The sequence below is a fragment of the Fonsecaea pedrosoi genome (assembly GCF_000835455.1).
Source record: "Fonsecaea pedrosoi CBS 271.37 unplaced genomic scaffold supercont1.5, whole genome shotgun sequence".
NCBI classification, from domain to species: Eukaryota; Fungi; Ascomycota; class Eurotiomycetes; order Chaetothyriales; family Herpotrichiellaceae; genus Fonsecaea; species Fonsecaea pedrosoi.
Window position 1 is genome coordinate 1,671,620 of NW_013550611.1, and position 23,934 is coordinate 1,695,553.

The following is a 23,934-nucleotide window of genomic DNA, read 5'->3' on the forward strand; positions in this document are numbered from 1 at the left end:
CAATGGCTTCATGAGGAAAGAGTTCCGATCGTCAACTCTAGGAGTGCAGGTGCTTCAAGATGTGTCCTCTGTTGTGTCTCGCTGTTCCTTCCGTCTTGGGTCGCTATCGCACAATTGTCGTGGTCGTCATTGTCATCGCCGTCGTCGCAAATTCACGCTGTCTGTCTGCTCATTCACGTCAACCATCACCCTCTCCAACCATTTCCATGCTCCCTCCACGCATCCGACCGATGTCTTTTGATCAGTTCCTCTAGTTGTTAGTCGTCTATTGTTGACCTCCTTCACAAATTATGGCTGTCATTCCTCGAAAAGTCCTGCGCCCTCGTGGTGACGATTCGGGTCGGACATTCTCCATCATCTTTGCCATCATCGCCTTTCTTGTTGTCCTTGGGTGTGTGATCTGGGGAATTATCATCCCGAAATATCGAAAGAAACGGGGCACTCGTCTAGGTCGATATTCAGTGACGCGCCGTTATCCAGCTTTCAGCTCTCCTCCTCGATTTCCGAGCCATCCAGCCCTGCTGCGTGGGTTTCGCAAACAACCTCCCATTCCTGTCCAACGATATGACCCGAGAGTTGAAAGTCCTTTCCCCAACAGTCCAGCACCAGCTCACACAGCCCATCGTACTGTCCAAGCAGACTCAGCCAAGCCAGCCAGCCACACCTATGAGCTTTTGACTCCACCTCAATGCTGGCCTTCAACAAGAAATCACATGCAAACCATGCCGCAAAGCCACTTGCGAGCAGCAAGAGAAGGCGTAGGGGTTGACCCGCGGGACTTCACCACATTCGGAGGGAAGCATGATTACATCCTACCGGTTCCGGAACCTCTTGTCTTGAAACCAAGACCTGCAGGAAGACCACCACCCCTGACGAGGCAACTGGACCGATTTCCTTTGCCTTTCAGCTCCAGCCGAAAAGGAGCACTTGTCCATCCCGCCAAACTTTTTCAAGAGTTGGAATTGAGAAACTCAGAGTCTACTACAGACACCTTCGGAACACCTTCTCCAGCACCTCAACATTCTGGTCATCCGACTGCAGTAGAAATGTCAGTAACGAGACCATCCGCAAACTGCCGGACCATTCCTGGAAATATTCCGCGCGAGTTGCACAAACCTGAGGGATGCAGAGGACACGATGCGCAACAGATTGGCCCGATGTCAGTAACAAATCTCCAATCCAAGAAGTGTGACGCGACAGGAACACCAAAGGCGAAGTACCCACGCAAGCAGGAGGGGTTGGAAAGGATGGGGACATTGACAAGACCAAAGACTCCTGTGTCGGAAATAAGAGATTGGTTCGATCGAGCAGCGAGCAATGCCAACAAGGAGAAAGATCCATCCAAGCCTTACACACCATCCACCAATCCCTTCACAACGCCTGGGCGTACATCGACGCCTCTGACTTCACCAACGCAGTCTGCGAAGAAGTCACAGGCTCTGGCAACACCGTCGCGGCCAAAAAGTACTGCTCCTCGCATCAACGCGCCATCACACAGCCACCGGAGAACCCCCAGTTCTGTGATCCTCCCCTCCCCCGAAAAACTCCATGTGTTGCAGCAGGCGGCACCGAGCAAACACAAGGTAGCCAAAGGGTCTCCTGCGAAAGTTTTCAAACGGCGCTCAAATTCGGTACGTGCCAAAATCGTGTCATGGTCCCTGCTACGACCCACCAAACGAATCTCGCGGCGTTACTCTGCTTCGTCGCTGTCGACAATCTTCAAACCGATCCTGAACACGACGAGCAAGCACAGCCGGGGCACGTCTAGCATATACAGCCGTGACGTGAGAGAATTGAGTTTCACAGGAGGGCTAGATCGTCAAGGAGGAGACGTCGAGAACAACGGTCAGCTTGTAGACGGGTTGCCGGCAGGGAAGGGCAGTCACTTGCCACACAAACCATCGGCATCTATTGACCATCTGAAGTCCAAGATTGACAACTGGGACCTTCACACAGGCGACCTGGATGTGTCCATGATGCCACGATCAACAATCAAACGGTCGGTTTCGGATTCTGGGCTTCGTTGTTCGACTTCGCGAAATTGCGATGAACTTCACACAAGCGGGCAGGTCGCTGGCGAGATACCACACGAAGGTCCCTGCAAATCCATTCCGCTCATTCAGATTGGGCGATCCAGCGACGACGTCTTTGGGATCGAAGCAGATGGCTTCCAACCTCACCAAGTGAGCAGATTGATGAACAAAATTGGACAATTCGAGGCAGCCCCAATCGTTCTTTGTGGCCTAGGCCACGGCACCGCGCCAGGAGGTGGAGAGTGGATTTGAAGAGAAACCTAATGAGGTAGTGGGTCTGTGCAAGCGACAGGCAAACAAGGACAAGGATACAAAGATATGACCTGATGTTAATGGCTGAACGAGAAAAAGATGAAAAATGTGCTCAATATGTGTCGTGCCAGAGCTGAGCCAAATGAGTGACAGCATACCGTGTGAGAACGGATGGGCATATCACGAAGGAACTTCCCTTGAGGATAGTATGGGAGATACGGAAATCCGTGTACCATCAATACCTGGATAGTAACTAGGTAGCCAATGAAGAAAAAGTTCTCAGCAGCATTGTTGGTCAAAGGCCTTGTAAGGCACAAGGCTGTGTTTCGTGGTGATCCTTCTCGTTCCCTTGGGATTCGTCGTTACTCAAAGGGCTGGGCGGTGGCGGTGGCTAAGGAGGCTGGGAGGCTGAAAAGAGCCAATAATGCCACCACACCACGTAACTTGGTAGTACGAGGCACCAAGCAAGCGACTGGGACCTGCATTGGCGAACGCCGCCGAGAGGCAATATCTACGACATCTGAAAATTTCAAGAAGTGTTGAAGTCGTCGTGGTGGGAGAATACGCCCATGCGCAAGCGTGAGCAGCCCTGTACTTGTACCAGTATTCGGACCAGCCCTTACTCAGAGGTTACGAATCCCACGCAGTCATCTGCTCAGTTATATGTACGAAAGTTGAGTCAGACTGGTGATATTACCCCTTGGGGGCCCCTGTTTTGTCAGGATGGTGGCCACGGCGGACCGAAAGTGTGGATTTTGTTCAACTGCTACCAACGCAACGGGCATCCACCGCGGTCCCACATCGTTGCAGACAAATGAAGAGCCTTTTTTCCCCTGCGTTCGCACACAAAAAACGACGAAGGATTTCCTCAAGACTCCGAAGGCATGGCCAACGCTCTCCGTGTCAGGATATCGTGGGTGTTGAAGATACGACGGCCCCATGCCATGCCACGCCACAAGCCTCGATGGGAAAAGCCACAACCTGCGATCGATGCAGGACAACAACCACGCGCATTTCCTGCGGTGGGTATCAGGCCCAGTCTGAACAGCCTCTTATTGTTCCCAAGTGTGCCCTACGGAGCAACTATGGGGTGGCCTCAGGCGCCTGATAGCATCATAGCCTGACCTCCTCTTCGATGGCGGTGGAGAGCGCTTGAACCTTTCTGAAACATCCCTGGCTGGCTATGCAACTGCGACACCACCAGTGATGATCCTCCATCTGGACAGGTCATTACATGTTGATGGACTACCTACCTCGTACATTGTCGGGCCCCATGTCTCTCCACTGTCTCTGCACATCATAATATCTAGTAAGAAAGATTTTCGATTCCTCTTCGTCTTTTCATACAACCCTGGCATTTTGACATTTTCCCCGCGTCTCTGTCCCTCTTTCCAACTGCAGATTGAAAACGATATCCATTCGAAACTTGTGTGAATCGTCTCTTTTGTTGTTGTTTTTTCATACTACTCGAGCTCGGAGGTTGTAACATTGGGTGCACAATGGCTCTATCAAGGCTGGTATGTTTTGAGTTTTGATGCGCTCGGACCATGGAGGAGGAACTCGAGCGCTGACAAGTCATCGCAGGTCCTTTTCACATCGCTCCTCGCCGCCTATACTTCGGCTGTCCCTCTGGTAAAACGCGCCACCGATGTGGTTCAAGGGAAACTTGGGAGTGACGGGTTCTGGAATGACTACGACGGTACGCAGTGTTGACTGGAAGAGCAAGGAGAGAAGGCTAATGAGTGGGGGTTCTCAAAACAGGTGGTCAGAACAGCTATACACAGTACACGGGCAACGGCTCGATAGCATCAGGATGGCCGTCGAGTTTGTCGTGGATCTCATTCAATGACATGTGGGTGGCCAACCAGAAGATCATATCTCGAAGTTGTAACAACCTCTACAAACAACCCAACAACTCGGACCGGGAAATCCAAGACCTCTACAACGCAATCAAACAGGTGTCCCAACAGACACGGGTGGACCACCGCTTTATTCTGGCCGCCGTGATGCAGGAGACGGGAGGTTGTGTGCGTGCTAAGACGACGGTGTCGCCCGACGGGACCGTGAGGAACCCAGGACTTTTGCAGTCCTTCAGGGGGACGCACTCCTGCAACGACGACGGAAAAGTACAGAATCCATGCCCGAAGGATCAGATTCTGGGCATGATTCAGGATGGAGGTGAGATGCGGATCCCCAAGTCTCCCATTTTCGTCGTTGGTTGAGCACATGTTTTGGCTAACACTTCTTTATTTACAGTGGCTGGCACGGCTAGCGGCCACGGTTACGCAAGCGACATCAATGCCCAGGCTGACATTGCCGGTATCGACTACGCGGAGGCATACTATCGCGGAGCACGACTGTACAACTCTGGCATTATCGACGATTCGGGTGATCTGGGCAAGGGCCCAGCCACGCATTGCTACGCCAGCGACATCGCCAATCGGCTGACAGGCTGGACGGACGCCCCGTCCACATGTACATTGGATTCCAGCAGTTAAAAACATATTTTTGTGTCAACCAACCAGAGAGGAACGTGTAAAGAGCGATATGTCATTAAGCAGAAGCAAAGTTGCTGTTGTGAACAGGGTACTTTTCTTCGGCTACGGCAAATGGCGAAGGGGCGAAAAAGGGGATATCAGGTACGTCGTCTCCGAAAGCCGACACAAAGTGCGTGTCCTCGACGACGACGAGAACATCTTTTATGCATGGCGTTTGATATGATGCTCAGGGCTGGCTGGCGCTCTGTCTTTTTTCTTGGGGGAAACGAACAACCGACTGTGTACGTACGCAATGAAAAAGGTTCGTCGTACACCGGCGGCGGCCGTGAAGGTCATTTGTCCAGCAAGAACAATGTGTTTTGGAAAAGGAATCGGACTCGAATCCAGCGAGCGAGGCAGGCGAGGCCGCACATGAAATATAAGATTAATTTTTTTCCGGGACACGATTCTCCGTTGATGTTCATCACATGTTTTTCCACCACCGCGACCGCGAAGCAGGGACTCTTCCCAGTCAGTTCCCACTCAAGAACCAGAGAGGAGGGAAGGGTATGGTATATCATATCAGTGGCATATCAATGTGAAACCACGATGAGATGAGATACTATTGTTCGGAAGATGAGGAGAGTCAAAAATTCCACGTTTGTCACTTCATATACACATACACACCCACACACTGTCTCTCGCGCTTGGGTCTCTTTGTTCTCGAAACACACTCTCTGGATTCTGGTTTTTGATTTCCGGGAGACTTTAGAAACCACTTTCATCCCTTGGCTTTACAGCCTTGGTCCAGATCGTCTGATCTGTTTCACCTTGCTCTCTCATCTTCCCTTTCTCCCCCTCTTTGTTTTGCTGACACAGGCTCAATGGCGTCCGAGACGGGCTTCAAGGCTGAGACAGATGGCCCTCGAGAGACAATCTCTGTCGGACAAGGTCCCAATAAGACAGGGCCCCAAAAGGATGGTGAGTGTGGGGGTGGGAGTCAGTCAACGTGGCGAAGGGGAAAGGAGGGGGCCTATCTAACTTGTGCCTTCGCAGTCCCTGTGTCAGGAAACCAGAATTCAAGTGTTGAGTCCGACATTGACATCGACATCGACGCTGACGCCACTGCCACGGACAACACAACCAAAACCACTCCGGCCACCTCAACACCTACCACTACCACTATCACTACCACTGCTACCGCCGCCGCAACCGACCAAGAGAAACGCGATCTCATCGGGCACTACGCGGACGTATTCTTCCACCGCTTCCGCCGGTACCCGACCCCCTGGAGCGGATGGACGTTGTCAACCACGAGATCTGGGGCCGCGCCAAGCTGGACCGGCGGTACCTGAGCATCTGCGCCCTGCACGCCGAGTACTTCCTCATGATGTCGCAGTACCTGCGGCACACGCCGGACGTGCTGGAGAGCGCGTGCCGCGAGCTGTCCAAGTTCCTCGACGTCCAGGAGTACTGGTGGCCGCTGTTCGTGAACCTACCAACATCATCGCAGGCCAGGAGGCTCGCGCTGGTCGATGCCGTGTTTGAGCGCGTCAGGGATCCAGATTACGACGTCGCTGCGTTTCAGGCGGAGTATGCCGCGTCTCACTCGGAGGACCTTGACGAGGGCGTCGCCGATATCCTCCGCGCGTGGCTCGATGTCGCCGCGGCGGCCCCGGCCGGGGGGGGGGGCGAGGAATATCCACGGGATGTGAATGTGATGTGGCATGGCGGAGCCGAGGCGGAAGAACAAGAAATCTATCACAAGAGGGCAATTGCGTGCCTAGACAGCGAACGGGGAAAGGTGGAGAGGGGAGGGAGAGAGAAAGGAAGAGTGGGCTTTTTGCTTGTGATGACAGACAACAACATTCCCTATTCCTACGTATCGCACGCTGGGAGCTGTCTTACCGGAGACTGCCCCCATCACTGTGAATAAATTCTGTGTTACCCCTCCTGTAGCTGCCATCTATCAGTTGGCTAGCAACCTATATCTACCGGTGGCCTCTCTGGGAACCCTAACAGACGCAATATCGGCATAAGGATGGATGAGGGAAGGATGAAACACGAACGATTGAGGTCGCTCTTCTCATAGTCATCAAAAATCAGAAGTTGTGCTTGAGCGGTATGCAATCGCTAAACCTGTGCGTCGGATGGATGGATGGATGGATGGATCTGTAATCAGAGAAACGATACCTGTGTGAAAATGAGTTTATGAAACCACGTATTCTTGCTCTCTCTCACCCTCTCCTCTTGTTCCTGCATCTCGGTGCGGTGTTTGTCTTGTTCTCTCTAACATACTATTATGATTCGCTGGGGGGGTTTCGAAAACCAGGGTGTAGCTACTGTATCTACTGAAGATAGCTATATATTATGTACCTGGAATGTAGATGTAAAGCGTTAAAAGCGCCAAAAGTGGATCTATACACTATACCTACAAGCAATCACATACACACACAGCTAGCCTGGTGTAATAAGGTACAGGGTGATGTGATCCCGGTGTGCGTACCCTCGTCGCACGACAAGACGGAACCCTGCTCGGTCCTGATGCGGCTCACCCGTAGGCATTCGGGTCCGACGGCGGCTGCGGGCACCTGGCGTTGAACAGTGCCTCACATCGAGCACTGTTTTTCATGTTCGCTGTGGTGCCCATGAGATTCTCAAAGGCGCCTCTACATACTTGCCCAACCCGTTGCCTTCCCGGTTAGGGCTGATGTAGCCGGTGCCTTCCTTGGGGTTGTGGTGGTGAAACAGTTCCGGGTTGACCGAGATGCAGTGCAGAACGCCTTGCTTGCACTACTGCATCAGGCCTACGTCAAAGCCTCGTCCTGACCGCTGCTCAGCGTCTTGAGAATGCTTCGTGCCCCGCGCCGGCTGATCCCACAGCTAAACGTGCACATCGTCATCGCCAACTTCTGCACGGAACGGTGATCCTGAGCGACGAGGAATTTCTTGGAAAATCCCGCGTAGTCTTCGGTGGCCATGAGCGAGTCGTCGTAGTACTCGAGTCTCTCCGTATCCGGTTCCGTCATCTCGCCGCAATGGCCCAGCCACAAGACGTCCCAAGCACTTCCAAATGGGCTGGGGTCCGAAGCGGGCGTCTTTGTATAGTTTCGGACATTATCAGAAACCAACTTCATTTGTTCGTGGATACCGGATACCCGTGTCCCAGTCCAAGTCGTCTTCAATAACAAACGCATTATTGAGGCCAGAGGCAACAATGTATCTCATCATGTCAAGATGGGTTAGCCATGCTCGAGCCGAGCCATGTCCTGGTTTGCGCACGTCGGCAGGACCTAGAGCCTCGAAGGCTGAAAACGAGATCATTCGAGTTTTAGGGCGGTTCTGGGACAGTGATTTCTAGACCGGTGTGCGCTGCAGCGGCCAGCAACCCGCGAGTTCGCCAGCTCGGTTTCATAGAGATCGTTAGGATCTTCTCAAACTGAAAGACAAATCAAAATCAGTAAGGTTGTGATGACGCCAACACCGGGCGGGAGCAATATGAAGGTACATTCACCCCCAGAGTCGAGTTTGCTGCAATTTCTCGGGTGCTAAGGCTCGTAGACCTCGAGAAAGACGGAGAGGGTGTTGGCAACAGGAAGGCAAGAACAAACACGAAGAGAACGGTGGCGGCGACCTTTTGGTAGATGCTATTGCCGCTCTGCATCGCGTTACATATGCCTATCCGGGCCATATCTGTCGTATGGACGTTGGGCTGGCTGGAAATACCAGTGGGATGAATCCATGACCAAGAAGTTAATATCTGGGATCCCCAGAGCTCCGAGACAAAGAAACTCGAAAGCGGGAAGCAAAGAGGCAAGTCGGGGCATTGTTCGGATTGAAGGAGAAGCTAACGACTCCAGAGTCAGGGGGGAAAATGGCTGCGTCTAGGCAGATTAGCCCTTGCGTTGACAAGACATATGATGAATTGAACTGAAGCAAGGAATGAGGTGTGTATGGCAATAGAATGTGGATCATAATTTTGGCATTGGCAGCAAGCCACCGATATAATTTCCATCCTGTGCAGACGGACAATGTTGGTAGTTGGGAAGTTCTGGTGGTTGAGACAAAGAATACATTAGGCGACTACGCCGCCATCATCGCCATCGCTGTCAGGGGATGAAGGAGTCCGAGTTGAAATTCTCCGTCCATGGTTCGTCTTTTTCTCCTTCTCTTGGCATCCACTTCTGGTTTGACGTAGGTCTGGAGTAATAAGGCATTTGCTGCGGTTCTTAGCTCAAATTCCAATGGCTAGATCTTGCTTTCACAACCCTGCTGTTCTCGGCCTATGTGTCCTGGGATGTTAGCATTCACCTTGCGTGTGAAGCCTTGTTGGCCTCAAACATCATTTGGACACAAGTCATGATAGTTTCAGACGGTTCGCAAGTGGTCTACTAGGAAGAAGGAAATCAAACGTCGTCCTTTGGTATGAGCGCGTTGGGTGTAGTGGTGAAATCGAAGTGCAGAATTGAGTGGTACGAGGTCCTTGTCTCAAGTCTAAAAGCAGCGTGGCGGAAATGCCAGGTAGCTATGGGTCGTAGCCCTCGGCTCCACTTGAGGTCCAAAACGGCAGAGACGGAGATAAGCATTTCAATTGTCCCGCATTTGACGAACTTGGTAAACCGCTGCGCAGGCGGTCGCCCGATCAGAGTCAATACCTCATCACTGTCCGCAGTCTGCGGTTTGGTCTCTTTCCCTTAAACCTGTGACTACCTTCACTTATCTCAATTAAGCCATGGCCAATTCCCCAGATCCCCGCGAAGGATTGAGTCCCTCACCGTCCAACATCCTCGATATCTTTTCCGTTGACGATGACGATGATGACGGCGAAAGTTACCACCCCACCGAGGAACAAAGTACCGACGCAGGTGGCACGCAGGATGAAGACAGCGATGCTGATTTCATTGGTACATACCAGCCATATTCCGAGACATGTATGGCTTTTGACTGGCTACAGATGCCCAGGAGACTTTACACGGCATTGAAATAATCTACGAAGGCGGAGATGATGACGAGGAAGACGAAGACGAAGATGAGGGAAATCACACCGAGACTGAAAACGATGGTGGTGCTACAGGATCGCGGACAGCCACCCGACCTTCCCCAGGTTGGTTTTCATTACTATCTGTCGGCCTGTCTCTTCGACTAAACTATTTGCAACAGTGACTCTCCATGACATCCGAGGCCTACTTAATGCCAGTGCTCCTCTTCGGCAACTTATTCTTAGTCGATACCGCCTGTTAGGCCCGAACGGTCGAAACCTCTTCGCCGACGACGATGATGATGACGATGACGAGCCGTACGATTACGGCGGTTTCAGTCGCCGTCGGCGGGTTCAACGACAAAAGCCCAAGGGCGACCGCTTCCCCAAAGTCCCGAGCGAAGCTGGAAAGGCGCTGATGAACTCGGGTGCCTATGGCTGTCGAGACACATACTTGGACATCCGACGCAAGAGAAGACGCACAGTCAGTGAACGCCTACTATGGCGACGGCTGGGGTTGGAGGCACGATCCACCATGAGACGGCAGAACAATCTCATTGCCCAAGATCAAGTACCCAACTCCAACACTGCCGACAAGATCATTCACTATGACTCGCGAGCCTACTCGGGTCAGTTTTCCGACGACGGGAATTTCTTTTTCAGCTGCACGCAGAATTTCAAGGTTCGCATGTACGACACATCCAACCCTTATGAGTGGAAATACTACAAGACAGTCGATTACCCATTTGGACAATGGACGATCACAGATGCGACGCTGAGCCCGGATAACAAGTGGCTGGCATATTCTTCGATCCGGCATACGGTGTGCCTCGCCCCGACCGACCCTACGGACCACTCGGACCATACTTTGTTGGACTTCACCAACTTTGCTCCCGGGGCAGGGATGGGTCGACCGACCTACGGGTACATGGGCCGACATGGTTTTGGCATCTGGTCCTTGCGTTTCAGTGGTGACGGAAGGGAGATTGTCGCCGGAACATCAGATCACTCGGTCGTGGTGTATGACTTGGAGCGTCGTCAGTCGACTGTTCGTCTATCGAACCACGAAGACGATGTAAATGCGGTCTGTTTTGGTGACAAATCCTCACCCCACATCCTTTACTCGGGTAGTGACGACCAAACGTTGCGAGTTTGGGACCGACGATCAATGGCGGATGGCCGTCCCGCCGGCATTTTCGTCGGCCATACAGAGGGTCTCACGTACGTTGACTCCAAGGGCGACGGTCGCTACGTTCTCTCCAACGGCAAGGAACAGATGATGAAGCTTTGGGACCTTCGGAAAATGATTTCTCCAAACGAATTCTCCAAGATCGACATCCGTCCGTACACCACAAACTTTGACTATCGATTCTCTTCGTACGATGAAGACGACTACGTTCCCAATCCCAAAGATTGCAGTGTCGTAACATTCCGGGGTCACTCCGTCCTCAAGACACTGATCCGGTGTCACTTTTCGCCTCCAGGGTCTTCCAACTCTCGGTATGTGTACAGTGGCAGTGAGGATGGAAAGGTATACATCTGGAATATGGATGGTACCCAGAAGGCTACAATCGACGTCTATGCAGCAACGAGACACACGAGACCGAGAAATGATGGAAGTGACAGCTTCAACGGTGGAGGCTATGGTTATGAACTACACGGACATCACAACAGTGTGTGGAAGACTTGCGTCAGGGATGCAAGCTGGAGTCCCACTGCACCGGTCCTGGCTGGTAAGTTTCAACCATCTATGCACACAGCTTCTGCGTCTTTGCAGACTGCTTTTCTTCTACTCAGGCTTGAAAGACATGTGCTAATGTTGTTGGTTAGCGACTTCTTGGAACGGCTGGGGTATGGCCACGGGCACAGTCTCCGTACATTCCTGGAACGACGGCGCCGAGGACGACGAAGCTCTTCCGGCCATGTCTTCGAACTACAACGCCCGTCTCGATCCCCGAGAGGACTTTGACAACGCCATGCGCCGTGCTAGAGGCGGAAACCGGGGCAACCCGACCAACAGCAGTCCCTCTACGACGCGGAGTCGCGCCGAGGGCAGAGGTCTGAGGAGCAACGTCGTCCGGCCCGCCAGGTTTGGTGACGACGAGGGCGGTGGAGGCAACATCTGGTGACAATCACTGGCGGATACGGCGAGGATAGTGGGGAGACGGCTGAGTCTGAGAAGCGGCATGCGGCACCACGACGAGACGGAAGGCAACGGAAGGGGATAGAGATGTTTTGTCTCCTCGTTGTTCCGTCGCGAACGTCGAGAGCTATCGCCGTGCCTGCGCTGCAAACCCAATCGATCCAAGCGGTATCCTGGGACTTTCCCAACAAGGCGTTGCGCCTGCATAAGCACTCGTTGATGTGTGTGAGCGTGAGGGTGAGCGTGGTTGTACATACGAGGGAGAAGAAACCCTTTGCTCTAAGCGAACGCGCTTGAAAAGCAAGCCGCCGACACGAAGCCGACCGAAAGGAGGAGATGGCCGAACAACTACGAGGTAGCGAAACAGCCAGCCAGGCCCGACCCGTCTTTTCCACGACCCCGAGTCACTCGTTCCCATTCCCGTCCCCATCGCCATGACCATTGCCATGAAACCCCTTTCGAGGGCCTGACGCCAAAAAAAACCCCCTCCGCCATCTTGACACATACACATACGCATACTCATGATCTAATGGAAACACATACCTGGGGGAACACTCAAAAAGCCACACACTCACTCAGACTAGACGAATAGATGAATGAAATTTGGGGCCATTTTAGTTTTTTTTTGGTAGGGGTTAGGACTCGGACTAGGACTTCAAGATCAACGGTACATGAAAAATACTCTAAAGTAAATAAATACTTCCCACAAGTGTATGATGGATGTCACGAGCATACAATACTGGCTTGGCTGTGATGGGCTGGGCTGGACTGGGCTGGGGTCAGCTAGGCTCGTTGATCTGGGTGGTTGGTGTCTGAAGCTGGGCCTGGACCTGGATCTGGATCTGGATAACAGAGAGTGCATAGGATAGCCTAACATAGCATAGCGTATACACAGACGCAGACATACAGACCACACATACACACACACACACACTCTCTCTCTCTCTCTCTCTCTCTCTCTCTTCAGAACGTCGAGGAGATAGGCATCGGTGCTTGTCCAGAACAGACGGTCCGGTGTGCAGCATGACAGGCTCTCGAGATCGTCGAACTAGATGTATCACAACGACGTTGAGAAATTGGAAGAAAGACGCATGCACTGCTCGTCGAGATCAATTCGATTCAGCTTTTTCCCCTGCGTGCCCCTGTTTTTCCCCGGCTCGACGGTCCCCTATATCACTTCTCCAGGAACCTCCGGGGGTGAATGAAATAGTAATACAAAAACGCTCAGGTAGGTAGGTAGGTGTTTGGTGTGGCAATGACGGTTTAGTCGTCATGTATTGGAAGATTCGACGGGGGGGGATGATTTATGCGACCATCCGAATTGTCTTTTTTTTTCTTCTTGTCTCCCGTCCAGGTTCTGTTGTCGCTCATGTGTATGTAAACTATCCCACTAATACGTTGTTGACGGGTATGTGTACTACACGCAAGGAAAGCCCATGCGGGTTATGCTGTTAGCATTTTGCCTCTTGTGTCTGTCTCCGGAGCTTTTTTGTTCTTCTGGTCCACAGCCTCGAATCGGGCAAAGAGAGGAAAAAGGGGGAGGTAACGCACTCAGCTTGATGAAGTAACCGATCGCGCCCATGATCAGGAATCCCATGCCCACGGCCTGCGAGATTTTGATGAATTCCCTGCGGTCCGCTGTATTACCGTGAAACAAAAATAAGTCAGCACCTGCGGTATTGAGCCAGCGAGGTTGGGGCACAGCCGGTATAACACATGGGGGGTCCAATGCGCAGCTTTGCGAAAGTTGCGGAGAACACAGTAAATACAGAAATGCGATTTTGCACTCTGCTCCTGCTCCTCATTGTATTCTCTCCGCCACTGCTACCGTGTGTACTGCGTTCGGGGTCCTTTCCAACAAGCAGCGCAAAAGGGAGAAACATACGCTTTGTGCATCTATTAATGAATTGTGTTCCGTCCTTGAAGAATTCCTTGGGCACGTCGGCAATCTCTTGCAGTATGTCAGACATCTTTTCTATCGAGTTTTCCTTTTTTTTCTCGGAGGGCAATTGGCGCGACCTCGTGGTGTAGAAGGTAGAAGAAGATAGACGTGGCTCGATTTCGGGATGGGCGTTTTATCAGTTGGTCAATGCGGGAGACCACTTTTTCGCGAGGGTAATTAAAATGCGGCGTGGGAAGAAAGGTGTTCGAAATTCGATGTTGTCCGTGATCACCAGAAAACAGGCAGGAAACTTGTGAGAATAAATTAATTGGTTGGATGGATGTTTTGTCTGAGAAAGTTGTATCAAGTCGCCATGTGCCGCAGAGCAATAGGTGGCTTTAGCGAATTGTTAACTGCGCCGCCCAGGATCAGGGGAGCGAGACAGGGTCGATTGCTTGGCGGGATTCTGGGATATTAAAGCGGCGGGGCTATCGTACCCTCCTTGGACCGTCACAACGAGGACAAATTTCCCGTTTGGTTAGATGGCTTCTACAATAGGAATGGCCCAAAGTTATCTTCCCCTGCGCAAGGATAGAACCAGATGCAATAGAACTATAGCCCTGATGAGACTGCTATCTCAAGTGGCAAATACGGCTGGCAAACCGTGTACTGTCAGCCCCTTCCCCGAAAACTAATAGTACAGTAACTTTTCGCTCTCGTTTGCCTGACCCAATACCCAGCGGTCAATATAGACCGATTCGTCCGAGGCTCTTGCAGCACCGAAAGGTTCCACAGAATAGCCAACTTTGCCTGATATCCCGTCAAAATCCCGGATGGTAACGGCCAGGCTGCTGGCAAATTGTACCATCAAGAGCAGGCTTCGTGGTTAGAAGCCAAATCCATTGCCGACTTCGAGATCTTCGGTCGCGGCTGACCGCTCCGTCATCTCCGTTCCTACACGGCCCAACCGACGCGAATATCGAGGCCCTCCTCGCCTGGACGAATCCATTGACGACATCGGTTGCCGGCCCGTTTGGACGTGAGCTGGCACCGTTGTCGGTGGCTGCATATTCTTATGCTGGACTCCGCTGAGGTTCGTACGGCGTCTCGCCCATGTCTGCTCAACGACCCGGTCTTTATAATCATCCAGACGGCCCGGAGCACCGTAACCCAACGTGGGCAGCACGGCGCCAGGGTCTTGGTAGTGCGAGGGTGCGACTCGCCTGCGCCTCCGGATGAATCTATTGGTCCAGCTAGCGGGGCTGTTTTTCTCGACAACACCATCAGATTCAGTGTCTGGGTGGGATACGCGGCTCCTATCGTGCTTCCCTTTTCTCCGACGATACTTCCGGGACTCTCTCTTGAGCCACCAAGTTTTGATGTCCCCAACGACAAAGGCCACTCCAATCAACGGCACGCTGAGAGCCAGACCTATGCCGATGATATACTGGAGTACCCAGTTCAAGTGTAGTAATCCAGAACCAGTTCCGGCAGGGCGAGGAAACTCAATGATATCGATCGCAAAAAAGCTCGCGAGAAAGCTTAGTGGGAGGAAAACAATCGTAACAATGGTGAAGACCATGATGGTCTGTCCCTGTCTTGCCGCCTCTTCGGCCTGCTTTCGCTGAGCCCTTGCCTCAACAGCATTAGCGTGCTTCTGCTTGAGGTCCAGGACCTGGGTCAAATTGTCGTTGACACTTCTGGCTTGCCGGGCCATGCGATCGAGATCCTGAAGATCCAGATCAACCAGTCGTTGCTGCTCGCCAACCTTGTTGAAGAGGTCGAATTGATTAGACTCGGACACATTCTTGGAGGCTCGGAGAGTCGCGTCCAGGTCACCTAGCACTTGCCTTTGCTGTCGAAGAACGCTTGTGAGGATTTCCAGTTCGTCTTCAACGTCCTTACATTCCACCAGAAGAGACGCTTCTTTGTCTATGTTCAACAGATCATTCACAAAGGAGTCGGATGCCTGGCGGTGATCATGCAACGTATCCAGGCTGTCATTCGTAGTATCGCCGGCTTCTTGGTGCTCATCGGATGACCAGTCCGAGGAGTAGTCATTCTCGAGCATCCCCTGTTGAGATTCCCAGGGGATGTTGCCACTATCATAACCTCTGAGCCAGAGAGAAGACGCTTCTCGAAAGCACCGGAAGAGCTTGGTCTCTTTCCTCGTCAGTCGTCCAATACTTAGTTGAAACATCTCAGCGAACAACAGATCATCGCTGTGCTGCATATCGTTACTGTCCGGTCGGTCGCCGTTGTCCCAGTACTGTCGATCAAAAAGGCCTGTACATCGCTCTGTGATGACGGTCGCCAGTTCAAAGACATTCCTGACAGGAGGGCGGGTAGTGGAGTTGATATCCTCGACAACGCCTTCGAACAGATTTAGAGGATCCCTGTGCGGTTGGCGCCATCGCTCTGGAAAGCACGAAATGACCAGATTGCCAAAGGTGATCAGCCACAATTGGTCGACCATGAATATCTTAAGTTTTGTCCCCTTTTTCTTGCAGAATCGATACACAACCTGGTCAGCGTCTTGATGATCGGTCCTCGAGCTGTGATGCTTGAATTGATCCAGTGTCCGTCGAGGATGAAGATCCGTCGAGTCTCCCATGTAGCCGTGAATAAGAAGTCTATCCTTGACAACACTGGATAACTCCGAGTCGTCAAGAGCATGCGTGCTCTCCGCCGGCTCGCGTATGGTCTGGGTCAGTGATGCTCTGTTCTTGTCTGTCTCCCAATGAAGATACGGCATCAGCAAGACCATGACCTCTTCATCTTGTTGGGCAGGGAGTACCACCGTTGGCTCTGCAGGTCTGTACGATGCTGGGTGTTCTGTTTCCGTCGCTCGTTTCGGAGGCACCCACAAGCGCTTGCAAGTCGGTCGCATGAACCGTGAATGGACCTCAGCGCCTCGATGTTGTTGTCGTCCGAGTAGCTGAAGCAGAGTCTTCAACGCAGTCACATCTCTGCAATCTCCTTCCAAGTACCATTTTGTAAGCAGAGCCTCCAGCCACGAGAGGTTATTGGCTGGCAGATGAATCCAGCGGAACAGTGGCTTCTTCGCCCCCTTAGTATCCAAGTTGGTTGGGATAGCAAACTTTTCTGGGTCTCTATCATCTCGTGCGTAGAGAATTTGCCAAACGGTATTCTTGTTAACTTTGTTCTTGATACCACTGTGAGAATCCTTATCTTCGAAGAAATTGACCACGGCGGCTCGGAAGCGCTCGCAAGCCTTTTTGGCGATGCGGTTTGCGGGGGCTTCCAACACATACGGTCGCAGTTCCTTCACAATATCCCAATGGCCATTCTGCGCTGCACGGATGAGAGGGGTGCTGTCGAAGCTGTCCTTACTGTTCTTGTGGGCATTGCGCTCCCTCAAGATGCGTTTGACGGCACTCAGCTTCCCGCTTTCTGCCGCCCAGTGGAGGGAGGTCATCCCGGACGACGTTCGAGCATTGACATTGGCATTGGAGGTTAGCAGGGCGTCAATAGCACTTTCGTTTCCTTCTTTTGCCGCCCAGAGTAGAGGAGTCCAGTCACCGTCACCTCTCGCTTCGATCTTTGCCCCAGAAAAGACGAGGAGTTTGATCATCTCAGGTTCATCATGCCTCGCCGCCAGATGCAGGGCCGAATGCCCCTGATCATTACTTTGGTTGACATCGACCACACCGACGCCTATTCGCAGTAATGCTCCGACCAAGGCTAATTGGCCTTTTGCCGCTGCCCAAAGAAGAGGCGTCCGACCTTCTCGACCTTGGCTATCTCTTTTGTTGAGGTTTTTGATCTTGGACAGAAGCGTCGACAAGGCTTTGGCACTCCATGCGGTGTTTCGCTTCGACTCTGAGGCCATGATTTGCAATGTATTCTTGCCGGCATGGTCTTCGATATTTGGATCCGCTCCGCGCTCAAGCAGGGTAATCATGACATCGTTGTGCCCGCGTAGACAAGCGTAGACAAGCGGCGTTCTCCCATCCGCATCCTTGGCCTCGAGTTCGCATCCGTGATTAAGGAGCAGATTGATGATGGCATTCCTGGTTTTGTCATTGGTATTGGCAATAGCGCTGTGCAGCGGACCTCTGCTACCACCCGCATCGAACCTGGCGCCAGCTTCTAGCAACAGCCTGACACCAGTCTCATAGCCGATGCTGATAGCTTTCGCAAGGATCGTGTGCAGGTCATTTTCGTGTCCGATGCCACTGGAGACGCTATCATGCAGAAGTCTCTGTACCTCTGCGTCTCGCTTTTGCGCGACAGCTTTTGTGAGCTTGATGCGCAATTCTTGGGTGTCCACTATCGGCGTAGCCATCTCGCCGATAATAGGTTGCACATTTCTGATGGCCACGAGTCTGACCGATCACCAGGTATCGCTGGCGAGAAAACGATCCAGGAAGAAGTCAGGCTGAGTGAGTGGCGTTTAATGTTCTCAGCTGCCCAGCCTCACCAATCTCACTGACAAAGTTTACCTAGCAGGAAAAAAAATGAGACGAGGCGCCTGGGGGCCAGGAAGCCTGCGAGAAATGCGGGTGATTGACCTAACGAGGAGGCTAGTCATGGCCAATTCCCCCCGCAATCGAGATTCTTGCAGGGATTGTCCTTTGGTGGCCTGAATCTTGGATAATCTCTGGTTGCATGGATGGTCAGACCTTCACAGACCTCTGTGTAACCAACTTCGAGCTGAACGGGAGATTTTAAGATCAACGGTTGGATGCCCGTGGGCGAAGCGAGGGTGTGCAAGGTGGCTTGCCGTGCTTGCCCTAGCCGTCTCCAATCAGAGATTCCATCAAGCATCTTTGAAGCCTATCACTGGCAAGGATAACTCAGCTGCGAGGGATGTGTTAACGAAGACGGTCCCAATCATATACGAGGTACTTGTGTGAATCCCCCTCCTTAAGACGCAATCGCAGGTACGAGGTTGCGACTCCATGCCTATGTCTGGCAATCGCCATGAGAGTGCTGAGTAGGTTGAGGCCATTGAGGCCATTGTGATATGTTTTCATTGTCGCCACTGTCTCTCAAATCGGCTTTCTTTTCTCTCCTGCACGGCGCGGATCGTCTCTTGCCGTCACGACCCGTGCGCAACTCCAATTCGCCTCATTTGAGCCGCTAGAGGTGCAGACATGGAACGAAGCGCTCCACGAATCTGGGTCGTAGCTCTCGGATATGTGGCCGGTGTCAATAATCTAATCGCCGACTCGACTGGTAGGTTCTGGCGATTCGGAAGAGGTGGTTTGAGATGTTTGAGACTGCATAATTCGAGGAATTAAAGGTAAGACAATGACTGCGTAAGTCCCATTCAAGATGTTGTACTCGGCAGGCACGGCGTCTCACAAGAATGTGAAACCTTCACCGGCGCAGTCCACAATCCAGAATCCACACCCTCCGAACTCGTCGACAACTCCCGTCTGCCTTTTTATTTCACTCGGTCTATTGCTACGGTGCCTACTTTCTGCAGCCGCCAGACAGCTAGCCATCAATGACTTACCCTGACAACTTCGCATTCGACTCGACTCGACTCGACTCGACTTGACTTGACCTGGTGTCATGACGCCCCCATCCTCCGTCTGTTCTGCGAAAGCAAAATCTCCCACGAGGGGTATATACGGCACGGTACAGGGGGAAAGACGCAGAGCCTCCAAGAACGATTGGGACAGACAGGTGACAGACCAATCGATGCAACTGCTGGAGCGTCAGCAGTCTAACGGCCCGCCGCACTTGTATGCGGATGTTATGATGAACAGGGCCAGATCAACGCCGAGCATTCGACGGGAGACAGTGATACGGGTGAAATACTTCATTATCATTATTATTTGCATCGACAGATTATCACAGAACATGTTCAGAGTAAGGTCGGGTTTCGGGTAAAAATATACGACTCGTTTAGAAAAGTGGCAATTGTTGGTAAACCCTTGGGTACCGGGATGGATGTGGGTCGACCAAGTTCCCCGGACTCACAATATGGCATATATTAACAAGTTGGTCTTCAAGTTGTTTGTCTAGAAGGGATCTGTAGATTCCGTTGCAGCAATACAATACAAGCCTACTTTACCTCGATCGAAGCCAGGACAGGAATACACCTACCAACTCTGATACTCGGGTGGACCAATTGCCAATATATCCTTCATCATGTCTAAAGTGAGTACTAGCTATTTCCTGAACCTAAGTCTAAACAGTGTTGCTTACACCCAGATAGCAGTTCAACCACAGCTTCAACCATGTGGGCGTTTCGGTACCCGATCTCGATGCAGCAATCAAGTGGTACACGACAAACCTGAACTTCCGTTTACTGAAGGCCCCCCAAGAAATCAAGGAAACCGGAATCCCAGAGGTTGATGAAATATTGTCCAAGAGTAAGTAGCTTTGGTCACCCTCCAACAGACCGAGAGGCCTGATTGCGCTTGTCCCACTACTGACATCAGTGACAGTTTATGGCCACGATCTCAAACACGTCAAAGTTGCATGTCTGGCTACAGGGAATGGGATCGGCTTTGAACTCTTCGAGTTTGTTAGGCCCAAATATAGCGGACCAACGAGCCCGACGGAATTTGGCCCGGACAATTATGCTAAAGGTGGCTGCTTCCATATGGGAGTGACTGACCCAGACCCGGATGCTTTGTGCGAGCGACTGGTGCAGCAAGGAGGGAAGAAGGTCGGGGGCACCATGAATTTGCCAAATGGTGAATCAGTCTTGTACATGCAGGACCCCTGGGGAAATGTCCTTGAGCTGTGCAGCTGTAGTTTCGAATCAATGGTCTTGACCAATTGATAGGCACGAAATGAAGTATATGCGGTCTATTCCAGGAAGGACGCCAGAGTGGGAATGGCATTTGAGAGCGACGTTGTTCCTAGTGTGAGGTGAGGCGAGCCGAGTCCAGCCCAGGGGTATATATCGATCGCCTCCTGGACAAAGGCTTTTTCCCTAGCTGTGGCTTGGACCAACCCTGCATACACTCACCTATGTGAGACCCGGGCCCCCATACTTTTCACCTCAACCACAAAAGAACCAAACCACAAGAGTCCAAGCGCGACTAGCTCGACAGTCAATCGATTATGACATTGTATCAGCCGGCTGTTTTAGATTACAACACAATACGGAGGACAGGTGCAGACGATAGTGGTTCATTGGCCACGGGACGCATCCGGTATATAAGCCGCAGTGGGATATCAAGAAGGGGGTCCGAGGATCGAAGGCAGGCCATTATTGGGAAATCCAGACCTCGGTTTACCGCAAGCTCGGCATTGTCATCGGCTTGTTTCGAAAATCGTGGTCGCCGGTGATGTCTATGTCATACTGATAGAACTGTACTGCATAGGGTCAAGATGGGGCATAACATCCTGGCTGGGAGGTGTCGGCTCGGGAAGAGGTGATCCGAAGTGTTTGTGAATGCAAGGTGCGTGAGAGAGAGGAAAGGTCAAGACAAACCAAAAGTTACACTTAATACATTCTGCTATCTCTCGCGGAGCTTGTACTCCCTGTAAAGACGGTAGGCGAGAGAGAGCTTCCGATATCCACAAGCCACAAAAGTATTCAAGCAAGAATACCGCACGGCGTGGTGATGTTGAGGAAGCATAGGTTGAGTTTCATCATAGTCGTATATGTGTACGAGGTAGAAGACGTGGTGTTGGTCGCACAGCCGAAGGATATCTGTAGAGGTAGCGGAAGTTGACCACCTATAAACCAGTCAGATCCTCCATTCTGTGTCCGTCGTCACCCTTTTTGACTCCTTGCCGATATCAGTGTAAGATTGTGGAAAAAGACATCGCGATCTCTAGTGTAACACGAGGATATATGTAATAAGAGCGGCGTCACTTGTCCCCCACATCATCGCGCACAAAATACAAGCCGCTTTTAGAATGGCCAGGAGTGCATGAACTGCGCTGCCGCCTGAACCCTCAACTCTGTGTCTCCTGTTCAACGTCTCGTCTCTTCTCAATTCCCTCTGGCAGTCCTTCCATTTTACTCTTTTCACTGCTCAAACTTGAGTAAAGATCATATTTCTCCTCGTCACTGCCACGCGCGGCCTTCCTTTACACGGTGTTTCCTGAACGAGAGTTCTCACTTCCGAGCCACGCACCTAGTTTCCTTGCCTGGCGATCTCTTGCCGGTCTCCGGTCAACACGCTGTTTGACTTCACAAAGCGATCAGACTCGGTGCAGCTCCGAGAAACAGGCGCCGGATTTATTTCCTTTCTCTTCCTCGCTGGACTTTCACATTGGAACCATTGTATCACAAGCTTCAGGACGGCAGCTGGCCTGCTTCATGTATTATGACATTCAAAACTGCGCATTGATTTTGCAATGAAGATTCACACCGAATTGTACAAGAGTCTCGGGTTCTGTACGTACTACTTGTTGGGTGACTCATGTCCCTGAGGTTCAAAGTCGGAGCTTTCTGGCGGTGCGGGATGACTTTGATGTTTGGCAACACGAGACATATTGAATCTCAGATCATGCGTCCTCTGTTTGTGAACCCTCTTCATGTATCTCTGGCTAATACTGTATGTATCTCGCAGAAACCACCTGGTTCTTATATCCTGCCTGTTGATTTGCCCGTCTTGTGCATAGATCTGTGGCAGACAGAAAATCCGACTCTATTCTAACCTCCTCTCTACCTCTAAGCATCCTCCACCATGGCCTCTGCAGACGAAGACAATTTTGACATTGATATTTACGGCGATGGCGAGGTCGATATGGGTAACGATGGTACCATGGATTACAAGGCGGAGGACGAAGATATTCAGCTGCAGACGGAGGAAGATGTGCCCGTATTAGCGGAAGAGACACATGCGGCGCCCGCAATTGAAGACAAACAGCCTATCTCAAGTCCAACTGCCTCTATTGCCAAGGGAAAACCCGACGACGTCGAAGCCGAACATTCCGATTCCATTGCCTCCAAACCCGTCCCACAGCAAGGTGTCAAACGTAAAGAGACCTCGGACGAGAGACCCATCGACCACGGAGCTACCAACGCTTTGATGATTTCAGACTTACATTGGTGGACGACCGAGGACGATATTCGTGGTTGGGCTAACGAAGCAGGGACTGAAGACGAACTGAAGGACCTGACTTTCAGTGAACACAAGGTCAATGGCAAGAGCAAAGGGTTAGTCAACAATCATGCTGTGTTTTCTCATCGTTGCTGATAGCTCCCTACAGCCAATTGTATCTCGAGTTTTCTTCGCCTCAAGCAGCGACTGCCATGAAGCACAAGATCGACTCACTAGCGGGCAGCCAGCCTGGCTCGCGCAAACACTCTGTCGTGTACACTAATGCCACTCAGAATCCGTTCAAGACGCTCCCCAAAGATGCGCCTGCTCGAGTCAGGGAAGAGAGACCGGTTCGCGGGGGTTCATTTAGTTCTGGACCTCGCTCTGATACCAGCTACGGCATGAACAACCAAGGCTTTCGAGGTGGCCGGGGTGGCGGGTTCAACCGCGGTGGTTATAACATGCACAATCAGTACAACCGCAATTTCTCTGGTCCGATGGGTGGCTACAACAGCAACAATAACCACCAAAACATGGGCTTTCAGAACAACATGGGGATGGGAGGTAATTACGGCGGCTTCAACAATAGGGGTGGGATGATGGGCAACCCCATGCGAGGCGCTATGGGTGGCATGCGCGGAGGCCGTGGGGGCATGAACACCATGATGCCCATGGGTGGTGGAATGGGGATGGCAAATATGGGCATGAATCCCATGATGGCTGGAATGGGAATGGGAGGTACGTTGGCTACTGATATTTGTGCCCTGGATCCCTCTTTACCAGAAGTTGACCATGTATCTCAGGCTTTCAAGGAAACCAGTTCAATCCAGGAATGTTCAACTCCACTCCAGGTCAGAATTTTGGTGGCGGCGATTGGAATCAACACGGAGCGAAACGTCAGCGACAGGAGTAGCAAGCATTTAACACGTCCAGAACCAGCAACAGACAGCGAGCATCCTCGTGCGACAGACGTTGGACTCAACTGTCGGCAACTTCCAGCACTCTTTCGACTTGTACACCACGCAGATTGGCTACGTATATCCGACTGATATGACTGCTACCGTACCCCCTTCGCCGTTGACAACCGATTGGCAAAGACTGGAATGAGAGGATCTGGCTGGGTCAGGGCCCACGCTGCAGGTCGCGAAAAACTCTCGAGAAAGCTCCGAAGTGTCTAGGAGG

At 51.9% G+C, this 23,934-nt stretch overlaps 10 protein-coding genes across 10 annotated transcripts; 7 read left to right on the forward strand and 3 right to left on the reverse strand.

Moving 5' to 3' along the window:
• Positions 1 to 290: 290 nt before the first annotated feature.
• On the forward strand, positions 291 to 2,285 carry Z517_08079 (uncharacterized protein; the record flags this gene model as incomplete). Its single annotated transcript, XM_013426599.1, has 1 exon — positions 291 to 2,285. One exon carries the CDS (start codon positions 291 to 293, stop codon positions 2,283 to 2,285), a length of 1,995 nt encoding a protein of 664 aa, XP_013282053.1.
• Positions 2,286 to 3,784: 1,499 nt separating this feature from the next.
• Positions 3,785 to 4,783, forward strand: Z517_08080 (uncharacterized protein; the record flags this gene model as incomplete). Its single annotated transcript, XM_013426600.1, has 4 exons — positions 3,785 to 3,802; positions 3,870 to 3,984; positions 4,047 to 4,463; positions 4,542 to 4,783. The coding sequence occupies 4 exons, from the start codon at positions 3,785 to 3,787 to the stop codon at positions 4,781 to 4,783; spliced, it is 792 nt and encodes a 263-aa protein (XP_013282054.1).
• An 863-nt stretch (positions 4,784 to 5,646) lies between these two features.
• Positions 5,647 to 6,117, forward strand: Z517_08081 (uncharacterized protein; the record flags this gene model as incomplete). The annotated part of the gene is made up of 2 exons (XM_013426601.1): positions 5,647 to 5,743; positions 5,819 to 6,117. The coding sequence occupies 2 exons, from the start codon at positions 5,647 to 5,649 to the stop codon at positions 6,115 to 6,117; spliced, it is 396 nt and encodes a 131-aa protein (XP_013282055.1).
• Positions 6,118 to 6,152: 35 nt separating this feature from the next.
• Positions 6,153 to 6,801, forward strand: Z517_08082 (uncharacterized protein; the record flags this gene model as incomplete). The annotated part of the gene is made up of 2 exons (XM_013426602.1): positions 6,153 to 6,566; positions 6,622 to 6,801. The coding sequence occupies 2 exons, from the start codon at positions 6,153 to 6,155 to the stop codon at positions 6,799 to 6,801; spliced, it is 594 nt and encodes a 197-aa protein (XP_013282056.1).
• Positions 6,802 to 7,569: 768 nt separating this feature from the next.
• Positions 7,570 to 7,959, reverse strand: Z517_08083 (uncharacterized protein; the record flags this gene model as incomplete). Its single annotated transcript, XM_013426603.1, has 1 exon — positions 7,570 to 7,959. The coding sequence occupies one exon, from the start codon at positions 7,957 to 7,959 to the stop codon at positions 7,570 to 7,572; it is 390 nt and encodes a 129-aa protein (XP_013282057.1).
• Positions 7,960 to 8,093: 134 nt separating this feature from the next.
• Z517_08084 (uncharacterized protein) lies at positions 8,094 to 8,453 on the reverse strand (the record flags this gene model as incomplete). Its single annotated transcript, XM_013426604.1, has 2 exons — positions 8,094 to 8,201; positions 8,271 to 8,453. 2 exons carry the CDS (start codon positions 8,451 to 8,453, stop codon positions 8,094 to 8,096), a joined length of 291 nt encoding a protein of 96 aa, XP_013282058.1.
• Positions 8,454 to 9,494: 1,041 nt separating this feature from the next.
• Z517_08085 (uncharacterized protein) lies at positions 9,495 to 11,869 on the forward strand (the record flags this gene model as incomplete). The annotated part of the gene is made up of 4 exons (XM_013426605.1): positions 9,495 to 9,666; positions 9,717 to 9,866; positions 9,923 to 11,473; positions 11,571 to 11,869. 4 exons carry the CDS (start codon positions 9,495 to 9,497, stop codon positions 11,867 to 11,869), a joined length of 2,172 nt encoding a protein of 723 aa, XP_013282059.1.
• A 2,782-nt stretch (positions 11,870 to 14,651) lies between these two features.
• On the reverse strand, positions 14,652 to 18,074 carry Z517_08086 (uncharacterized protein; the record flags this gene model as incomplete). The annotated part of the gene is made up of 1 exon (XM_013426606.1): positions 14,652 to 18,074. The coding sequence occupies one exon, from the start codon at positions 18,072 to 18,074 to the stop codon at positions 14,652 to 14,654; it is 3,423 nt and encodes a 1,140-aa protein (XP_013282060.1).
• Positions 18,075 to 19,891: 1,817 nt separating this feature from the next.
• Positions 19,892 to 20,531, forward strand: Z517_08087 (uncharacterized protein; the record flags this gene model as incomplete). The annotated part of the gene is made up of 3 exons (XM_013426607.1): positions 19,892 to 19,900; positions 19,959 to 20,115; positions 20,191 to 20,531. 3 exons carry the CDS (start codon positions 19,892 to 19,894, stop codon positions 20,529 to 20,531), a joined length of 507 nt encoding a protein of 168 aa, XP_013282061.1.
• Positions 20,532 to 22,395: 1,864 nt separating this feature from the next.
• Positions 22,396 to 23,665, forward strand: Z517_08088 (uncharacterized protein; the record flags this gene model as incomplete). The annotated part of the gene is made up of 3 exons (XM_013426608.1): positions 22,396 to 22,868; positions 22,922 to 23,490; positions 23,556 to 23,665. 3 exons carry the CDS (start codon positions 22,396 to 22,398, stop codon positions 23,663 to 23,665), a joined length of 1,152 nt encoding a protein of 383 aa, XP_013282062.1.
• Positions 23,666 to 23,934: the final 269 nt, after the last annotated feature.